The 17181-nt window shown below is 34.3% G+C and overlaps 3 protein-coding genes across 3 annotated transcripts; 2 read left to right on the forward strand and 1 right to left on the reverse strand.

Annotated features, from left to right (window-relative positions):
- LOC114420274 (UDP-glucose 4-epimerase GEPI42-like) lies at positions 1-2005 on the forward strand. Its single transcript, XM_028386207.1, has 6 exons — positions 1-366; positions 455-923; positions 1012-1093; positions 1173-1255; positions 1339-1430; positions 1693-2005. Exons 1-6 carry the CDS (start codon positions 122-124, stop codon positions 1775-1777), a joined length of 1056 nt encoding a protein of 351 aa, XP_028242008.1. The 5' UTR covers positions 1-121; the 3' UTR covers positions 1778-2005.
- A 4128-nt stretch (positions 2006-6133) lies between these two features.
- LOC114420275 (GTPase Der) lies at positions 6134-10157 on the reverse strand. The gene is made up of 7 exons (XM_028386208.1): positions 9898-10157; positions 8957-9798; positions 8569-8801; positions 7881-8006; positions 7175-7360; positions 6825-6962; positions 6134-6726 (listed from the first exon to the last, which is right to left on the reverse strand). The coding sequence occupies exons 2-7, from the start codon at positions 9618-9620 to the stop codon at positions 6415-6417; spliced, it is 1659 nt and encodes a 552-aa protein (XP_028242009.1). The 5' UTR covers positions 9621-9798; positions 9898-10157; the 3' UTR covers positions 6134-6414.
- An 824-nt stretch (positions 10158-10981) lies between these two features.
- Positions 10982-16909, forward strand: LOC114420276 (PHD finger protein Alfin1-like). Its single transcript, XM_028386209.1, has 5 exons — positions 10982-11346; positions 11437-11469; positions 12307-12535; positions 16161-16287; positions 16390-16909. Exons 1-5 carry the CDS (start codon positions 11250-11252, stop codon positions 16660-16662), a joined length of 759 nt encoding a protein of 252 aa, XP_028242010.1. The 5' UTR covers positions 10982-11249; the 3' UTR covers positions 16663-16909.
- The last annotated feature ends 272 nt before the right edge of the window (positions 16910-17181 follow it).

Here is a 17181-nt window from a genome sequence, read left to right on the forward strand (position 1 = left end):
TATTTGATGGGCTTGAATTGCGGTGAGTGACCGACAGTTGGATTGTAGTGGAAAAGATGAAATGAGAGAATTATTATGTGTCTATAATAATAGTTATTGAAAGTTGTGAGGAAGGAGGAGGATGGTGTCCCCGATGTCAACGGTTCTGGTGACGGGAGGGGCAGGCTTCATCGGATCCCACACGGTGCTTCAGCTTCTGAAGCAGGGCTTCAGGGTTTCCATCATCGACAACCTTGACAATTCCCTCATCGAAGCCGTTCACAGGGTTCGCCGCCTGGTCGGTCCTCATCTTTCCAACAACCTCACCTTCTTCCACGGAGATCTCCGCAATGTTCAGGATTTGGAGGCAGTGTTCTCGAAAAGCAAGTAAGTGACGGTTATATATAAAAGTAAGAGTGTGTTTGTGTTTCGATTTGGAGAACTAGCTAATAAGAAAAGAAAGACACTGAAACAGGTTTGATGCGGTGATCCACTTTGCTGGGCTGAAAGGTGTCGGCGAAAGCGTTGCAAAGCCCCGGCGTTATTACGACAACAATCTAGTGGGGACTATAAACCTTTTTGAAGCAATGGCTAAATACAAGTGTAAAAAAATGGTTATATCATCATCGGCAACTGTTTATGGGGAAGCTGATAGAGTCCCATGTGTGGAGGAGGAGGTGCATTTGCAGGCCATGAATCCGTATGGAAGAACAAAGCTGTTCGTAGAAGAAATAGCCAGAGACATCCAGAGGGCGGAGACAGAATGGAGGATCATTCTGCTTCGATACTTCAATCCGGTTGGTGCCCACGAGAGTGGACAGATTGGGGAAGATCCAAGGGGAATCCCCAATAACCTCATGCCTTACATTCACCAAGTCGCCGTTGGCAGATTGCCTCAGCTCAATGTTTATGGTCATGACTATCCCACTAAAGATGGCACCCCGGTCACTCACTCACTCACTCACTCTTGTCTTTCATTCTCTTTTCTTCCTTCCTTCCTTCCTTCTTCAGCTTACAACAATATATCTGCAGATCCGGGACTATATCCATGTAATGGACTTGGCAGATGGCCACATTGCTGCCCTCCGAAAGCTTTTTGCAACAGACCACATCGGTATCGTATCGTATCATATGTGCTTTCAATTCAATTTCTTAATTATCATATCTTTGTTCTTGATAACTTAATAAATTAGGTTGTAGTGCCTACAATCTTGGAACTGGGCGTGGCACATCCGTGCTTGAAATGGTTGCTGCCTTTGAAAAAGCTTCCGGCAAGGTCATATCATATTATTTTTCATCTTCCTCTCCTCGCTCACATGAATCATCCACTCCACTCAACCTGATTTCTTAATTTTCCAGAAAATTCCATTAAAAATGTGTCCCAGAAGACCCGGGGATGCTACTGCTGTATATGCATCTACGGACAAGGCTGAGAAAGAACTTGGTTGGAAGTACGTACCCACCATCGCTTTCTTTATTTTTACTTGCTCCTCTCAATTTCATCATCATTATCATTTTTTATCTCATGCACAACAAAATTAAAGATTAGCTTTATAATTGTATGGTTTACTCTGCATAATTATGACAAGCCAGCTTATGAATTGGTAATTAAAAGGATGAGGTCTATTATAAAACAGACGACCAACCTACTATGCTGCATTGTCGATAAACAGTTTAGAGTTATTATTATTATCGTCTTTTTTAATGGTGCAGGGCAAAATACGGTATAGAGGAAATGTGCAGGGATTTGTGGAATTGGACAAGCAAAAATCCATGGGGATACCAGGGGAAGCATTAAATGAAATTGGGTTGTACTTGGAGGAGGTCTTCCTCCACCATATCATATCATCTCCACTCCAGATATAATATGTTGATGTTTCTTTTGTTGATACAATTGATTGATTGATTCTTTACACTACGTATGTTGTTGGCCTAAATAATTGTCTGATTATAATTTTTTATATTGTAGAAAGGACCACTTTGATGAGTCATATATGAGAATTAATTTAAATGATTTCCCACGAAACAGCGACCAATGTCTCTTCATAATTATTTGTTGGCTGCAGAGACACTTCAGTTCTTTCAAATTTCTTAGAGATTGCTGGCTATGCTCTGTGGCACATGCCGAAATCAATCCATCGATACTAACCATGTGTTTGTTTGCCTCTACGTCCAAATGAAATGCTTCAATTTTCTAGTAAAAACAAACGTGAAATGAAATAGCTTTTACTTAGTTAGATATAGAAAGTGCTTTTTTTTTTTTTTTATTCAGCCGCTTAGACATGTGTTTCTTCAATGTTAAAGTCTCAGCTTTTTTCGGTTATTTTTCTTCTTCTCTTTTTAGTCGGTACGGACTGTTGTGATATAACCTAATAAAAATGATAATATTTCCCTGAGAGCATATGAGTTACTAAAGGTAAAATTTGTAAAACGAAAAGAAAAGAAAGTTCTAAACTTTTAAAATTAGAATAATTCCAAAATGATTAATATTTTAAAACCAATGAAGAAAAATAATAAAATAGTCTACAGTATGAAATAAATACATGACATAAATGTCGAAAAAAAATCCAATTGACAAAAACTTATTTTATTAACCTTGAAGTACTCCTTGGTAATCTAAACAGAAACGGGATCTTGATTCATTATTACAACAAAAATGTGATTTTCTAAAACAATTTAATCCAATATTCCATAGTGTTTAACTAATTTCCACTTCTCTTACTTTTTTTTTCACATATCAATGAATATTAATTTCATACCCAGTGAGAGTAGGGACGCTTGGAAAGATTTGAAGATATCAAACTTTTTTTTTCTTCTAAAACATTTTTTTTATCAATTTCTACATCTATAATTTTATTCTTTTTAATTCTTACGTCTCTGTCATATTTTACTTCTCTTGCTAGTTATTTTGGTTCACTTCACAAAATAAGAGGAAAGGAAAATGTAGATTCGTTGTCTGTTCCTTGTCTTGCAATGAGGTGTCGGTGTTGTTAATTTTATACTGATAACGACACTAATTTTGTGATGTCATTGCCATATATACTTGTATGCTCCTGGTAGGCATGCTAAGAAAACCCATACACATGGTATCCGATGGAATTTGTCCCGATTTTGACGGATAATATTCGAGTTGATCGGGTATGGGTTTAGGTTCAAATTTTTTCCGATAACCAAAAAGTCGAATATGGATACGGGTATGAGATTTTTAGACCCATCCCGATCCTGAACCCGTCTCAATCCCGAACTTGTCCCACCAGTTAAAATCTTTAGAATTTTTGCATAATTTAATCAAAAGGCATAAAATTTTTATTACTAGTTAATTTTATTTTAGAATTTTTACATAATTTAATATTATTTTCTTAACTATTTTTGTAGACACACACGTTATAATAAATTTATTGATATATAAGTAGTTAAAAATAAATATTTAACAATTAATTTATTTTTTCTAAAATCAAATTTTTAATATTTTTTTTACAAAAAAAATATTTTTTTAATTTGAATCATGTATCGAACTGGGTTAGATTGGAGATATCCAATAGGTACCAGAATGAAATAACAAACTTAACCCGTTAGATGTCAGATACGAGTATGAGAATAAGAATATGTTAAAAAGTTAAGGTAAAAGATTGGAGAGACAATACTTGTATTCATCCGCGCCCATTACCATGTATAGTTATTAGTACCCCTACTACATCTATCGTGACCTCAACTACTAAGCTAAGAAAGACGTCTCAATTCAATACCTTGTTTAGGTGAACAATGCGTTGTCGAGCCATTTTAAAATAATGATTGGACTTAGGTGGTGTTACATACAATCTAGTATTTTTTTTCATTGAATAAAAATTTACAAAACATGTGGTGGCAGCGCCCACAACTATCTGGATCATCACTTTTTGTCTCTGTAAACCAGTGGGGTATGTGACTTGCTAGCTCTCTAAATAGATTCCTCGGTGGGTGGTCTCCTTTTGGTATGCCCATAAACAAAATATAAATTAATGTTGATTTTTTTATTGATTAGAGATTATTTCAATTGTCATCCTATGTAGAGGAAGACAAGATGTATATAACAGAAATTATGAATTTAATTAAAATATATTAAAAGTAAAATTCTTTAATTATGATTTTTTCCACTGTGATATTAATATGAAATATCTATTGATTTTATAGATAATTAATCTCTCATGAAAATTACTTATATTGTATTTGGTTTAGAGAATAAAAATAAAGAAAATAAATATATAACAGAAATTCTTAAATTAAAATAAAGTATAAAAGATTAAAATGTCTAGGAAGTCACAAAATTTCTCATCTATTTCTTTCCTCACTTTCTAAATCAAAGACAGTCTTAAAGCATGCAACCCAATTCTATTAGGTCTTACAATTTGGAATCTCCCACTTTCATATATATATATATATATATATATATATATATATATATATATATATATATATATATATATATATATATATATATATGGTAATGTTATTAATCAATATGGAATCTCAAACATTAGTACTGAGAACATATTAGTAATTATGATTTGTTATTTATACTAATAATAATAAAAATATTTTTCATTTGGTGTTTATATTTTATTGAAAATTTTTATTCTTAAATTACTTTTTCATAAAAATAATGTAGTTTTCTTTCAACCTACAGTAACTTCCCACTACTTATGTATTGTTAGGATTTTTATTCTATAACTTTTTTATTAACGGTATTTAACTTCTATTTTTTTGTTTGTTTATTTATTTATTGTTTTAAAAATTTAGAGAGGTGCATTTCTTCTCCTAGTATATGATAAAATGTTCAAAAATTATAACAAATATGATTTTTAATTGTGTGTGGATCAATTAACTCTTGAATACAATCACTCCTAATCTCATATTGTATGTTCAGTCATCCACCCCTGAATTCTCATATTTGGTACACTCTAGTTTTGTTCTAGCTGGCACTTCACAGCCCATTGCCCAACATTTATTGCCGTAGTTTATTTCTGTTCATCTAGCAGTGAGGTAGAAATTTCTTGGATTTTGTAGACACTTCTCAATCACAACTCATACCTGAGACTTGAAATTTTAGAATGTAGTACTGTAAGAAAGTAAGAAACTGGCTATTTTTCACCTTTTTGTGTAACATGAATTGTATGATTTCATTTATTTATATTTAGCTCCCTGGCTTCCAATATTATTATATTACTGAGAAATATATTTTTTTTCAGCTCAAAACATTTTGGTTACTTGCTTCAAACAGTCTCTTGATATTTTGTTAAGTTGCTTGCTTGTATTTAGTGTCTGAATGCAAAAATTTAAGAAGCTTTTAATATACTTGACATCACTATGAATACTATTTTTTCAAGTATTTAACGTGATTACAAATTTAGCACTCAAATTTGAAATCATTTGGTAGGTTAAAACTATCACACGTATGTTGATCGACGTTATATTTTTCCTCATTCAATAGCTTTTTTATTTTCTGAATTCCTCATTCAATAGATTAGTACCCAAACTTCTTATTCTTTTTTTTAAAAAAAACATTTAATGGATTCGATCGTTTATTATTGTTTATAAAGAAAAATATAAATAGCATAAAAATTTAGCAGCCATAGAATTTGGACCGCACAGGTTGGTTGTTCTTCAGCTGCAGGCAACTTAGAGAACCCTGGTCCATGTTCAATTGTTTCCCAATTAATGTCCTAGAAAATATTAAACGTACAAAAAAAGAAGAGTGGATCTTGCTGTTCATTTGAAATTTTGAATTAAAGCACTTCATTATTTTAATTGATTTTAAATTAGCAATGAATACAAATTTACTTATGCCCTGCGGATGTGTTGGAGATCCTCTTGGAAGATTATTCTTGCTTGTCTTTTGTTTCCCATTTCACCAAAAAAAACTTACTGGTCATTTTATACATTTAGCCAAAGGAATCAAATTTAATACAAATTTATATTAATTTTAAAAGGAAAAATAACAAAATAATACCAGACCAAATAGGCCATGTAACAAAAAAACAAAGACTAAACAAGTCCAGCCTAGCCCATTGATGGTCCTTTTTAGGCAACCTTTTTTGACAATCCAACTTGGACCAATTTTGACAGATTTAATTGCACTATTCATTCATATTGTTATTTATTAATGATACAATTGCTATCCATTAAAAAATTGCAACAATTCATTCAATATATATTGCACTACTCAAAAACATCTACAATTACTCAAAAAAAATCATCAACGATTCATAACACTATATTATTGTTGCATAAAACTCAGCACCTTTGAAATTGTGCTCCTCCTCGCTGCACATAGTTCAATAATTCAGAATCAAGCTTTTGAACTGAGAATAAAATTATACTGTAATTAAATAACTCTAAACTCGTTTTAGCAAATTCTGCGGAGTGATACTCATGTCCTTTAATGAGAAGTCAAATTTGTTATTCATCTACGATACTTCTCTTGTCAGAGACAGTCCTTTCAACCACTCTGCATACCGAATGGCTATTCTTGCTATTTCCACTTCCACTGGCATCTTTCTTAGTGACAGAACGTTGCATGATCCGTATAGGAATTCCACCCAAATCGAAGTCCTCCTTCAAGGACTTGGTTAAGAACCTAATGTCTGTATCAGAAAGCTGAGTCTTCCCACGCACAAACGCAACAAATGTAGGTGGCCGGGCCTTGACCTGAGTGAAATACTTAACCTTAGGCTGTGCTGCTTGGTCTTTCCAAGAATGCCTGCTCATAACCTGATCAAATCCAATCCAAAGTGAGAAATAAGAAAGCAAATTTACTTCCAATAGCATATTTTACTGTTACAAAAAGTGATGATGGATGTACTAATTGCCTTTTGCAACCAACGGTTTAGACGAGCTGTAGGTAATCTTGAACACCATTTTTCATAAGTATCGATGACCTGATTCAAGACAGTGGTCCGGCCCCTTCCCTCCAATGCTGAAATGAATACAACTGGGATCCCTGTTACCTGTTGACAATGTCAAAAGTCAATGTTGAAATTGGTAAGGACTGCATGATATGTCGACAGCCGTCGACAGCCTCGCAAGTTACATATCTTCTCAAGTTTGAACCATGACCAATTTTGACATCTATGTCAAAGACATAAACACTTTAAAGCATGATGCGTGTGTGTGACAATCCAATTTATTGAACATCTAGACTTATTATTACATGACAGACCTGAGGTATAATTGTCTGAATTTCTTGTGGAACAACTTCCATAACCTTCTCATAGGATGACGATTTGTGTTTGCCTCTTAGAAGGTCCATCTTGTTCACAATCACAACCAGCCCACGTCCTTCTTCCACTGCCCGTCTGGCTATAACTACTTCAGCATGTTTCATACTTCGTCTTGCATTTATAATCTGATCAATACAGATTTTTTCAAATAAAAAAATATTATCAATACAAAATGTAATTGCTAATGAGCATATAGAAAAATCATGCTGATGGATCACACTTACAAAAGAGGGTATTCCACACACATAATTCACAGTCTTTCATGCACTAAGTCCATCATAATTGACAGGATAACTTCATATAAGGGGTAGGTACACAAAACAGAAGGGGATGAAATGGGACACATGTTGCTCACCTCAGGAAGAACACTACACATGCTCTATGGAATCTTCAATGAATAAGTATTTCAAACCAAAATCAGCAAAATCTGAGCAGCAAATTCAACGTTTCCAACCAGTAAACAAATTACTGGAACATATTTTAATAGGTTTAAATTTGTGTTTATTAATAGAAACATGTGAACTAAATTGGAACAATAGAGTAGACTTTATGAAATTGCAATTTATCAAGCTAAAAAATTGTCTGTATTATATCATAGTTATGTGGCATTCTCCAAAATGTAAAATGCATGTAACATATATATACCTCTTCTGCATCTAGTACTAAAGCAATTATATGAGCCCGGAGTAGACTCTTCCTTGATTGCATAATGCTCAAGGATGCTGCTCCTTTCTCCTGCTTCGTCCTCTGCAACCAACCAGCAGTATCAACCTGAATCACAGCATAAACATGATTATATTTATAAAATGTAACTGAAGTTTCAATATCAAATATATACTTAAGTTTATTACCCTTGAAGCAAAAGTATATTCAGCATGCCTATCAAGTACTTTCAATCAAAATATAAGTTTGGATGCTTCGAACCATACTAAGCATCATGTTTGACAATTAATGTGCCAAAAAAAAAAGATTACTAAAGAATTAGAGCAAAATCAAAATTATAGCAAGTTGATCATGCTCAGCAGACAAAATTGTACAATAGCTACTATGAAAATATATTCAAAGGTTAATATGAACTTTAAAGAGAACCTGCTGACTTGCAATTGCATATTTTTAAGATTGAAAATCAGAACAAGAGACACATGCATGTATGCTCACATGCACACGTGAAATGGAAAAGAAACATGTGTCGATATCATCTAACTTGAAGGTCAGAGAAACAAAGAACTATTATGTTTTCCTCTTACAATCAAGATTCCTACTTGTATCTCCAATCTCCATCAATACTACCAGAAGTACAGAAACAAAGCATTCATGGATTATAGATACTTACCAGATAAATTGTTCTTCCTTGAAATTCAAACTGGGTTCTGATTGAATCTCTTGTCAGACCAGCTTCAGGACCCACAAGAACACGGTCTTCTTGCAACAATGCATTCAATAAAGTTGATTTACCAACATTAGGGCGTCCTACAATGGCTAACTGCAATGGCAGCTTACTTTTGTCAACATCAAGGTCGCTGCTGTCCTCGACCTCGTTGTGGCTATTTTCGCGAGCACCTTCTTCTATTATGATTAAATTGCATGACAGAAAAAATCATCAACAAATAATTAGTTTAGCAAGTCCTTCCATGTACCCAAAATGATAACCAAAAAATAATCAAGTAGTTGTAGTTATGATTCTTTCATTACTGAATGGAATGTCATAAGGTTTGACTTACCAGTGAAGACACGAAGCATATAGTCCTCGAGGAGAGGCTTAAGAGACATATATAAGTCATGCATACCGAGTCCAGTCTCAGCAGATATGGCAATAGGATCCCCAAATCCCAAGCGGCACATTTCGTTTGCAGCTGAAGCCAGAGAGCCAGTGGCATCAAAGAGTGATTCGGATTTATTCATGGCAACAATAGGCTTGATTTGAGGTGCATGTTTCCGTAACCATTTTCCAACCTGGAGATCAAGTGGATGAAGTCCAGCTCTTGCATCAGTGAGGAAGAGCGCAAAGTGTGACTTTGCTAAGACGTGTGCAGTGATAGAAGCTGTTCTGTGGAGGATAGAAGCGGAAGTGGCTTCAGCTTCCAAGCCAGCAGAGTCCAAGACCCTGAATCGTAAGTCGGCCAACTTGGCAAGTCCTTCTCGTATGTCACGGGTAACATGGTCATCGGGGGTGTTATATACCAGAGCCTCCCTCCTCCGAATAAGACGGTTGAACAATGCAGATTTCCCTACATTAGGTCGCCCTAGAATGACGACAGTGGGAAGGCGACTAATTTGAATTTCAGTAAAATCAAAAGGTGCAGTGACCACACTCAGGCTAGAAAATCCCCTCTCAGTCACAGGTGGAATGAGATGAACATAGACAAGCCTCCGGATTCGGCTCATTTTATCCCTTGAGCTAGCTAGCCAGCCTATGTACTGAAGTTTAGCATGGTTTTGCTCTACCTTAAAACTCTCAAATCCCCATTTTCACTCAAAACCATCAATTTACTGAATTTTAAACTGTCGATACTCTAACAAATTCATTGCCATTGCAGTGGAATGAGTTTGGAATAATATAGTTCTGTTCACATTTAACATTGATTAGTAAAAATCATTTCAAAGGAGGGGATTTATAATTCGAAACCGTGGCCCTAAAGTTTGGTCATGCAATATAGCTTACCAATTGCAGAAATGGGGCGTCTTGGAGAAGAACGAGAGAAACTAGTTGCTGTAAATGCGTGCGACAGTGGGTGGTGCGTCTTTCACGAAGCCATGGCTGTGTTGGAAGGCAACGACCCACTGGTTCTTCTTCTTCGTCCCAAGCCACTGGGATCACAAACCAGATCGGCAACGTTCCCTGTTTGCTGGTGGCGATGCTGTTGAGCTTTGGAGGGTTGGGGACCAGGGTACACGTTCCCTGTTTTTGCCTATAGAGACTGAAAAAAAGATTATTAGGTCAATTTCAATGGTTATTTTCTATTTTTATTTTTTAAAAATAATTTTATTTTTAAATTTTTAAGATTTATAAAATATGTATCAATTATAAAGTGTTATAAGGTGTGATTGTATTTTTGATTTTTCAAAAAAAAAAGAAAAAAAGAAGAAGATGAAAACGTTGATGTGTTGTTTTTTGTTTTGCATCAATTTTTTAAAATGTTTTTGAAATTGTAAATAAACAAATTTTTACTTTTATTTCTATTTTCTTTAACAATGAAAATAAGAAAAAAACACCCAAATCAAGTGTTATTTTAATTATTTGTTTTCTTTAGAAATAAAAAAAACGGTATTTTGAATAGAAAGGCAATGAGCTTTGTTCATGAGCTCTTTTGCTAAAAAAAAATTAATAATTTTGAGCATTTTTATGATTATTTAGACAATGACATACATAGTAACTATGCCTAAAAAGAAATTCATCAATAATTTTGAGTAGATTTAGTATCACACATTTAGGTATGTTATGGGCATAAAAAAAATACTGATTAGATTTTAGGCTAAATCATATATTTGATCATTTTAGGTTAAATGACCTATTTTGATTCAATTTAGATCTTTTTTTTAAAAAAAGCTCAACTTGGTAATTTATTTTATTATTTTGGTCATTTACGTGTTTTGAGAGAGAAGAAACAAGATAAAAAACAGTAATATGATGAAAATAAGAAATGTTTTAAAAATAAAAAATATGATAGATAATAATTTTAAACAATATTAATAATTAATAATGCAATAGAAATGTTGTTAATAAGGAAGAAGGAGGAAAGTGGTCTTAGTACTAAATAAATAGTTCTGTTTTGTTTCTCTCTCAACTCTCACAACCCATCTTTCATATCCAAATTCCAATGCTTCTTCTTCCTTCTTATTTCAATTTCAATCACTACTATTATTACTCTTTCACGCTTTTGCTTCTCGATTTTTAAACCCTAAATCTATCTATCTGTCTAATAGATAAGATAGGGCAAAAACAAAACAAAACAAAATAAAACCCTAGCCAAAGAAAGACCTTGTTGAGCAGCAGCAGCAGAGAGAGAGAGGCTTATGGAAGGAGTACCGCACCCAATACCCAGAACTGTCGAAGAGGTTTTCACCGATTTTAAGGGCAGACGCGCTGGTTTGATTAAGGCCCTCACTACTGGTACGCTACTCTTTCGCCCTTTCCTCCTTTTTATTCTTTTATTATTTATATTCTTTTTTATTTTACACTCTCTTCTTCTCTTGCTTGCAGACGTTGAAAAGTTTTACCAGCAGTGCGATCCCGGTGGGTTTTCTTAATAATAATAATAATAATAATAATAATGCCTTTCTTCATTCTGCTTTCAATCATTTATCGTGTGCCTTTCTCCACCCACTCACTCCTGTAATTCCTCTGCTCCCAATTTGTCAATATATCATTGCTTGTTGCTCCTTCATTATTTGCTATGCCTATGCTCTTGTTTTCAAAACGTACATACTTGTTGGGCTCGCTCATTCATTAATATTTCATAATTCCATCTGCCCCGCTTGCTGAGGAGGAGGGAGGCCAATGACAAACATCTCCCCTCTACTTCAATTAAACTAATATAACGGGGTCATTGAAGTTTCATAAATGTTGTTAGCAGTTGAATGTGCGAATGTACTGGTGATGATAAACAGTTAGTAACCACCATTTTGTTTTCTTCCTCTTTCGCAAATGGGTCAAGTTTGATGTGTTTAATGTGAATTTGGCTATCACTTTGCACAAATTTCACTACTACAAGGTCAAGTGCCTGTCACACCGTTCCATCAAACTTCATGGCTTTTTGTCTTCTCGTTTACTTCGTTATGTTTGTAAATTGTCAAGGAATGAATTAACAGCTATATAAGGGGAATGAAAAGAAACAATCAAAGAATGGGGGCAAATTATCAATTTAACATCTTTCCTTATCCTTTATTAATAAAGTTCCATGCCAGAATGCAATATCAACAATTAATTACATAGGAAATATCTGAATGGTTATTAAAGTAATTTACAAAATTTGTCCTTCATAATCTCCCAAATAGGAAGAACCCAAGAGAATGATTTTTTGAAGTGTTATTTGCAATGTGTTTTATTAACATTATGTTATTCTCGTTGTAGAGAAGGAGAATTTGTGTCTATATGGGTTTCCAAATGAAACATGGGAAGTGAATTTGCCTGTTGAGGAAGTGCCTCCTGAACTTCCTGAGCCAGCATTAGGTATAAACTTTGCCAGGGACGGCATGCAAGAGAAGGACTGGCTATCACTGGTTGCAGTTCACAGTGACTCATGGCTGCTTGCTGTTGCTTTCTATTTTGGTGCCCGCTTTGGATTTGGTAAGAATGAAAGGTAAGAACCCTGTTCTCTATTAGCCTTGTGAAATTGTTTTATTATTCTTGTATATTTAGAACATTCTTCCTAAACTCTCTTCCATCTTGTCCTTTTATTTTTCCAAACAAGTATTTGGCTTTTTATAACCCTGCTAGTTTTGAACTTGTGTGATACATCTAAATTGTTTACAATCACTCATTTCTAGCTGTGCACAGTTTTTGGAATAAAAGCTATCATTAGTTTAGTCTCTTTATACAAATCTTTAATAATTCATGTTTTGTGTCACTACTGAACTGCTAGTAAGATATTTCAAGATTTTTCATGCTTCTCAATAATCTATTTAAGTTTACAGTGAAACATGAATTATAGCAATTTGTGTAATTTTTCATGAAACACTGAACTAAATGAAAAATCAAGGTTCTCTCTGTGTGCGTGTGTGTTTTTGTTGTTAATAGCAGTTTTTAACTCTGCAGGAGAAGCATAATGTTGATGGAATTGTTTAGAAAATAAAAGCGCCAGATACCTCTTTTTTATATTTATTAAGTTTATGTTTTGCTTCCTAAAAGATTGGATTTAATTGATTTTGGTCTCTCAAAAATTATTCTGTCAATTGATCACCTCAATCTCCGAAATTGACTTAATCCAGCCCTTATTAGAGACTAAAATGATATGCGCACAATAATTAAAGGTTGAATTTCATTGATAGTTGAGTTCAACTGAAGAAGTATATGGTTAATTGATGCAAACAATCTTTGAAAGTCTTGATTGATGTTAAAGAGTATTTTGAGGGACAAAAATACCAATTCTCTCTCCATCTTTATCTTTTTGTCAAGAAATTTATGCATCTTGTTTGGTTACTAAGCCAGAAAAACCAACCTGGGGCATGACCATGTTATTCATATTCTTTCCCGTAAGGTTTGTTTTGTAAATTCCATGCTCAATCATGTTTCTTTCTCACCCTGCTAGATGCTAACTGACCATTTAGATGCCTAAATGTATACCTACTTTCCCTTCATGCCTTCATCTATCTGTATGCGATATCTTGGTAACTTATTTTACTGTAAATATAATTAATTATTTAATTTGTAATGTTTGTCTGAACTCTGAAGGAACTTCTTTTTCTGTTAGTTGGCATGGTTTCTCTTTTTTTACTATCTTATTCCACTTTCGGTTTTCCTTCATTTGCACTATTGGGCTTCATGCCATATAACTCAAAACTTTAGGAGGTTTAAATTCTGTTCATCGTGAAGTATGAACACTTTGGAGTTTGGTGATATATTATTAGTTAGTATATAGGATTAAATTTTATTTGATCAAATTTTTGGCCATAAGCAACCTCAAATATCAATGAACAAAAGCAGCATAAAGAGGTAGGAAAATGAGTCCAGCACAGGATAATAGAATGCAATAGGAGGGATTACAAATAAAAAGTGTGAAAAAGTAAAGCTTCTTTCATTGTCCAAGTTCTGATTTCTTGTTTCTAGTGAAGCTTAATTTTGATACACCAACAAGCATGAAGCAAAAAGCAAACTCATCTTCCCAAATCAAACCCTGGAACAAAATAACAATCTGAGTCCCCATTTGCCTGTCACTACTCCAAGCCACTACAAATATGAATCCCATGGAAATCCTTCCTTCCACAAATCTCTAAACTACCACCAAGAGAATTCCCCTATGTGCCATGGTCACCCAAACCCAATGTCCTCAACTTGTTGCTTATCAAACTTGCCGCTGATCTCTGCCACTATAACCAATCATGCCTCCATAGTCCATGAATCGCACATAATAACTGCAAATCAGAGCCACAGGAAATTAGAGCCAAGCATAACTACATAAGTGACAATAAAGAGCCAATAATAACAGCCAACCAGAGGGAAGCAAAGGTTAGTGGAAGAGTCGAAATTTGAGAAAGAAAGTGAATAATTGGCCATAACTTGCACTTCTTTTGGGATCACCATATTAGAACCCATGAAACAACATAGATTTGAGTGATGTTAGTCAGAAAGGGAATTTGGGAAAGGCTAGAAGAGAACATAGATTTGAGTCTTGAGATTTGGGAATTCATGCTGTGTGGAAACTTGTGATGGTGGATGCAGAGGTTGGCAACTTTGTGGTTTTGGTTGTTGGAGGATCTCTACAATGGCAGAGCATCGGTTGGCAGTGGGGGCATGGGCTTGTTGGTGGTATACTTGGACGGTGGAAACAATTATGTGCAAAGTGGGTTTGCAGTTGAGTCAAATTGGTTTTCTGGTGGTGACGGAGAAGGAAGAGGTAGAAGATTTTAATAAAAGTGCTATGGTCAGGGTGCAAAGTGGCTTTGGATTTTGGCTATGGAGATCTGACTACTGCCATGATGAGTCTGGGAGGTGACATGGTCAAAATATCCTTGTATATGCCAAGTAGATATTGTACACATGTACATTGATGATGTGGCTCATTGTTTGCCTTGTCATCACTTAACAATCTTATGGTAACAGGGACTAAAAGTAACAATGTCAATAAAATAGGCATCAAATGGAACAAAATGTTTAGGGACTAAAAGAAAAAGGAATGAAAAATATTTTAAGCCTAAAATTGTGAAGGATGGGTTTAAAAGGTGAATGTGGGGATAGGGGCTTCAGCTTCACTAATTTTCTGAAGGTCCCCAGCATTTGTAGTGAATCTTAAGGCCCTAGTACAGAATATGGCTACTTACATCACCACAAACAACATGAATTATTAATGCTGAAGTTAAAATACAAAGAACAATTTTGGGCGCCCATGTTGATCGAATGCCATGATGGCCTTGAAAATAACACATTGATTTCGTAGATCTGCTTTTAGATTTCTAGTTAGTGGTATAACTGATACATATATAGTATTATGACTTATGAGGTAGCATATTGAATGTTACCATTGTATTTTGCTAACTTGTATCTTCATTGAAAGTATTCTATTGTGGCAGTAAAGACTTTCAAAAAGCTAAATAATTTTTATAGTTTTAAGTATTTTGACTTTCATTAGCGAGTGAAAATAATTTGCCATGCTTGCAGCTTTATTGAGGGTTTGTTTAACAATGAGATTTTGAAGGGAAAGGGAAAGGGGGACAATTTTTTATTTTTAAATTAAGAGAGTGATATGAATTATAATGTTTATAATATTAAGCAAAAGATTAGGACATTAAGTTTATGCTAATCTATCATTTTGTTTCCTTTATATTAAAATAATTATCGAATTAAAAGTCAGGTAGATTAAAGGCTGTTGAAAATATATGGTTTTAGGTATTGTGGGAAGAAATTAAGAGAATACAAATCATAAAGCATAAACTGTTAACTAAATCATAGTCCTAATTAGATGAAAGAAATTATGAAATATAGGGAAATAGGGAAACTAATCCTAAAAATACAATAAGGTGATTCAATTGGAATATCTAAATGAGTAAAAGTTAGTCTGATTGAATTCAATATTGAAGGAGTCTTTCACAGAAACTTTGGGCCTTTGGGGTAGGGAGGGTGAATAAAACAAAAATGAAAAAAAAAATTCTTCTAGGAGCTCAAGAAGAAAAAGTATATTCTAGGAATCTTGAGAAAGTTGGGTTAAAAGTTCATGTATGATATTTAGGAGGTTCTTCACTTCTAATTATGATTCGGATGTATATTTACAGGAAAAGGCTTTTTCAGATGATAAATGATCTGCCAACAATCTTCGAACTTGTGACAGGAAGTGCTAAGCAATCAAAGGATCAACCAGCTGCTCACAACAATGGTAGCAAATGCAAATCAAGTGGAAAGGTGGTATTCTGTTTTCAATTGATTCTTAGTTTACATTTCTATCACTGCCCTTGTCTGGAAAGTCACTTTGGTCTTCCTGTTTTGGATGCTTCCTTTTAACAGTCCCATCAGTCTGAGTCTCAGGCCAAGGGGATGAAGATGTCTGCACCACCCAAAGAAGAGGATGAGAGTGGAGAAGAAGAAGAAGAAGATGATGAACAGGGTGCAACATGTGGTGCTTGCGGTGATAATTATGGCACTGATGAATTCTGGATCTGTTGTGATATGTGTGAAAGATGGTTCCATGGTAAATGTGTTAAAATTACTCCTGCTAAGGCTGAGCACATCAAGCAATACAAGTGCCCTAGCTGCAGTAACAAGAGGGTTAGAGTTTGAAAGCTCTAAACCTTTGGATCAATCACCAATTAAACAGACAAGATTTAGAATGTTTGATAACATTTTTACAAGTGAAAATTGCTTCCTGTTCTAGTGAATGGTTCACTTTAATGACTATGCAGATGGAATTTCAAGTTTTGCTACTGTTCATTACTACTGTCTAATCTTCTTGGGAATTGTGTTAAGTAGTCATTGACAACAAATATATTATATAAATATATTCTGCAGTTTCTGGTTTTGATTTTAATAAATATTTCATTTATTTCTACATTTTGACTGTGGGAACCACGGTTGTAAAGTGGCTTCAATGGGATTCAAGGCTTAAATAAGTTGTCCTCGAGAGGGACTTTGATGCTGTTCGAGCCTATGCTCTCGTGTAACTAAGGTATACCTTTATGGGATTAGTATTAATTGAGAACTGTTGAGTTTAGAAAGAAAAAACACGATACTGATAATTTGTCGCACTTGTAAAGTGTTTTGTTTCTTTTTATTTTTGGAGGTGAGGTAAGAGTCATGTTG

Source organism: Glycine soja, chromosome 7, assembly GCF_004193775.1.
Source record: "Glycine soja cultivar W05 chromosome 7, ASM419377v2, whole genome shotgun sequence".
Lineage (NCBI taxonomy): Eukaryota > Viridiplantae > Streptophyta > Magnoliopsida > Fabales > Fabaceae > Glycine > Glycine soja.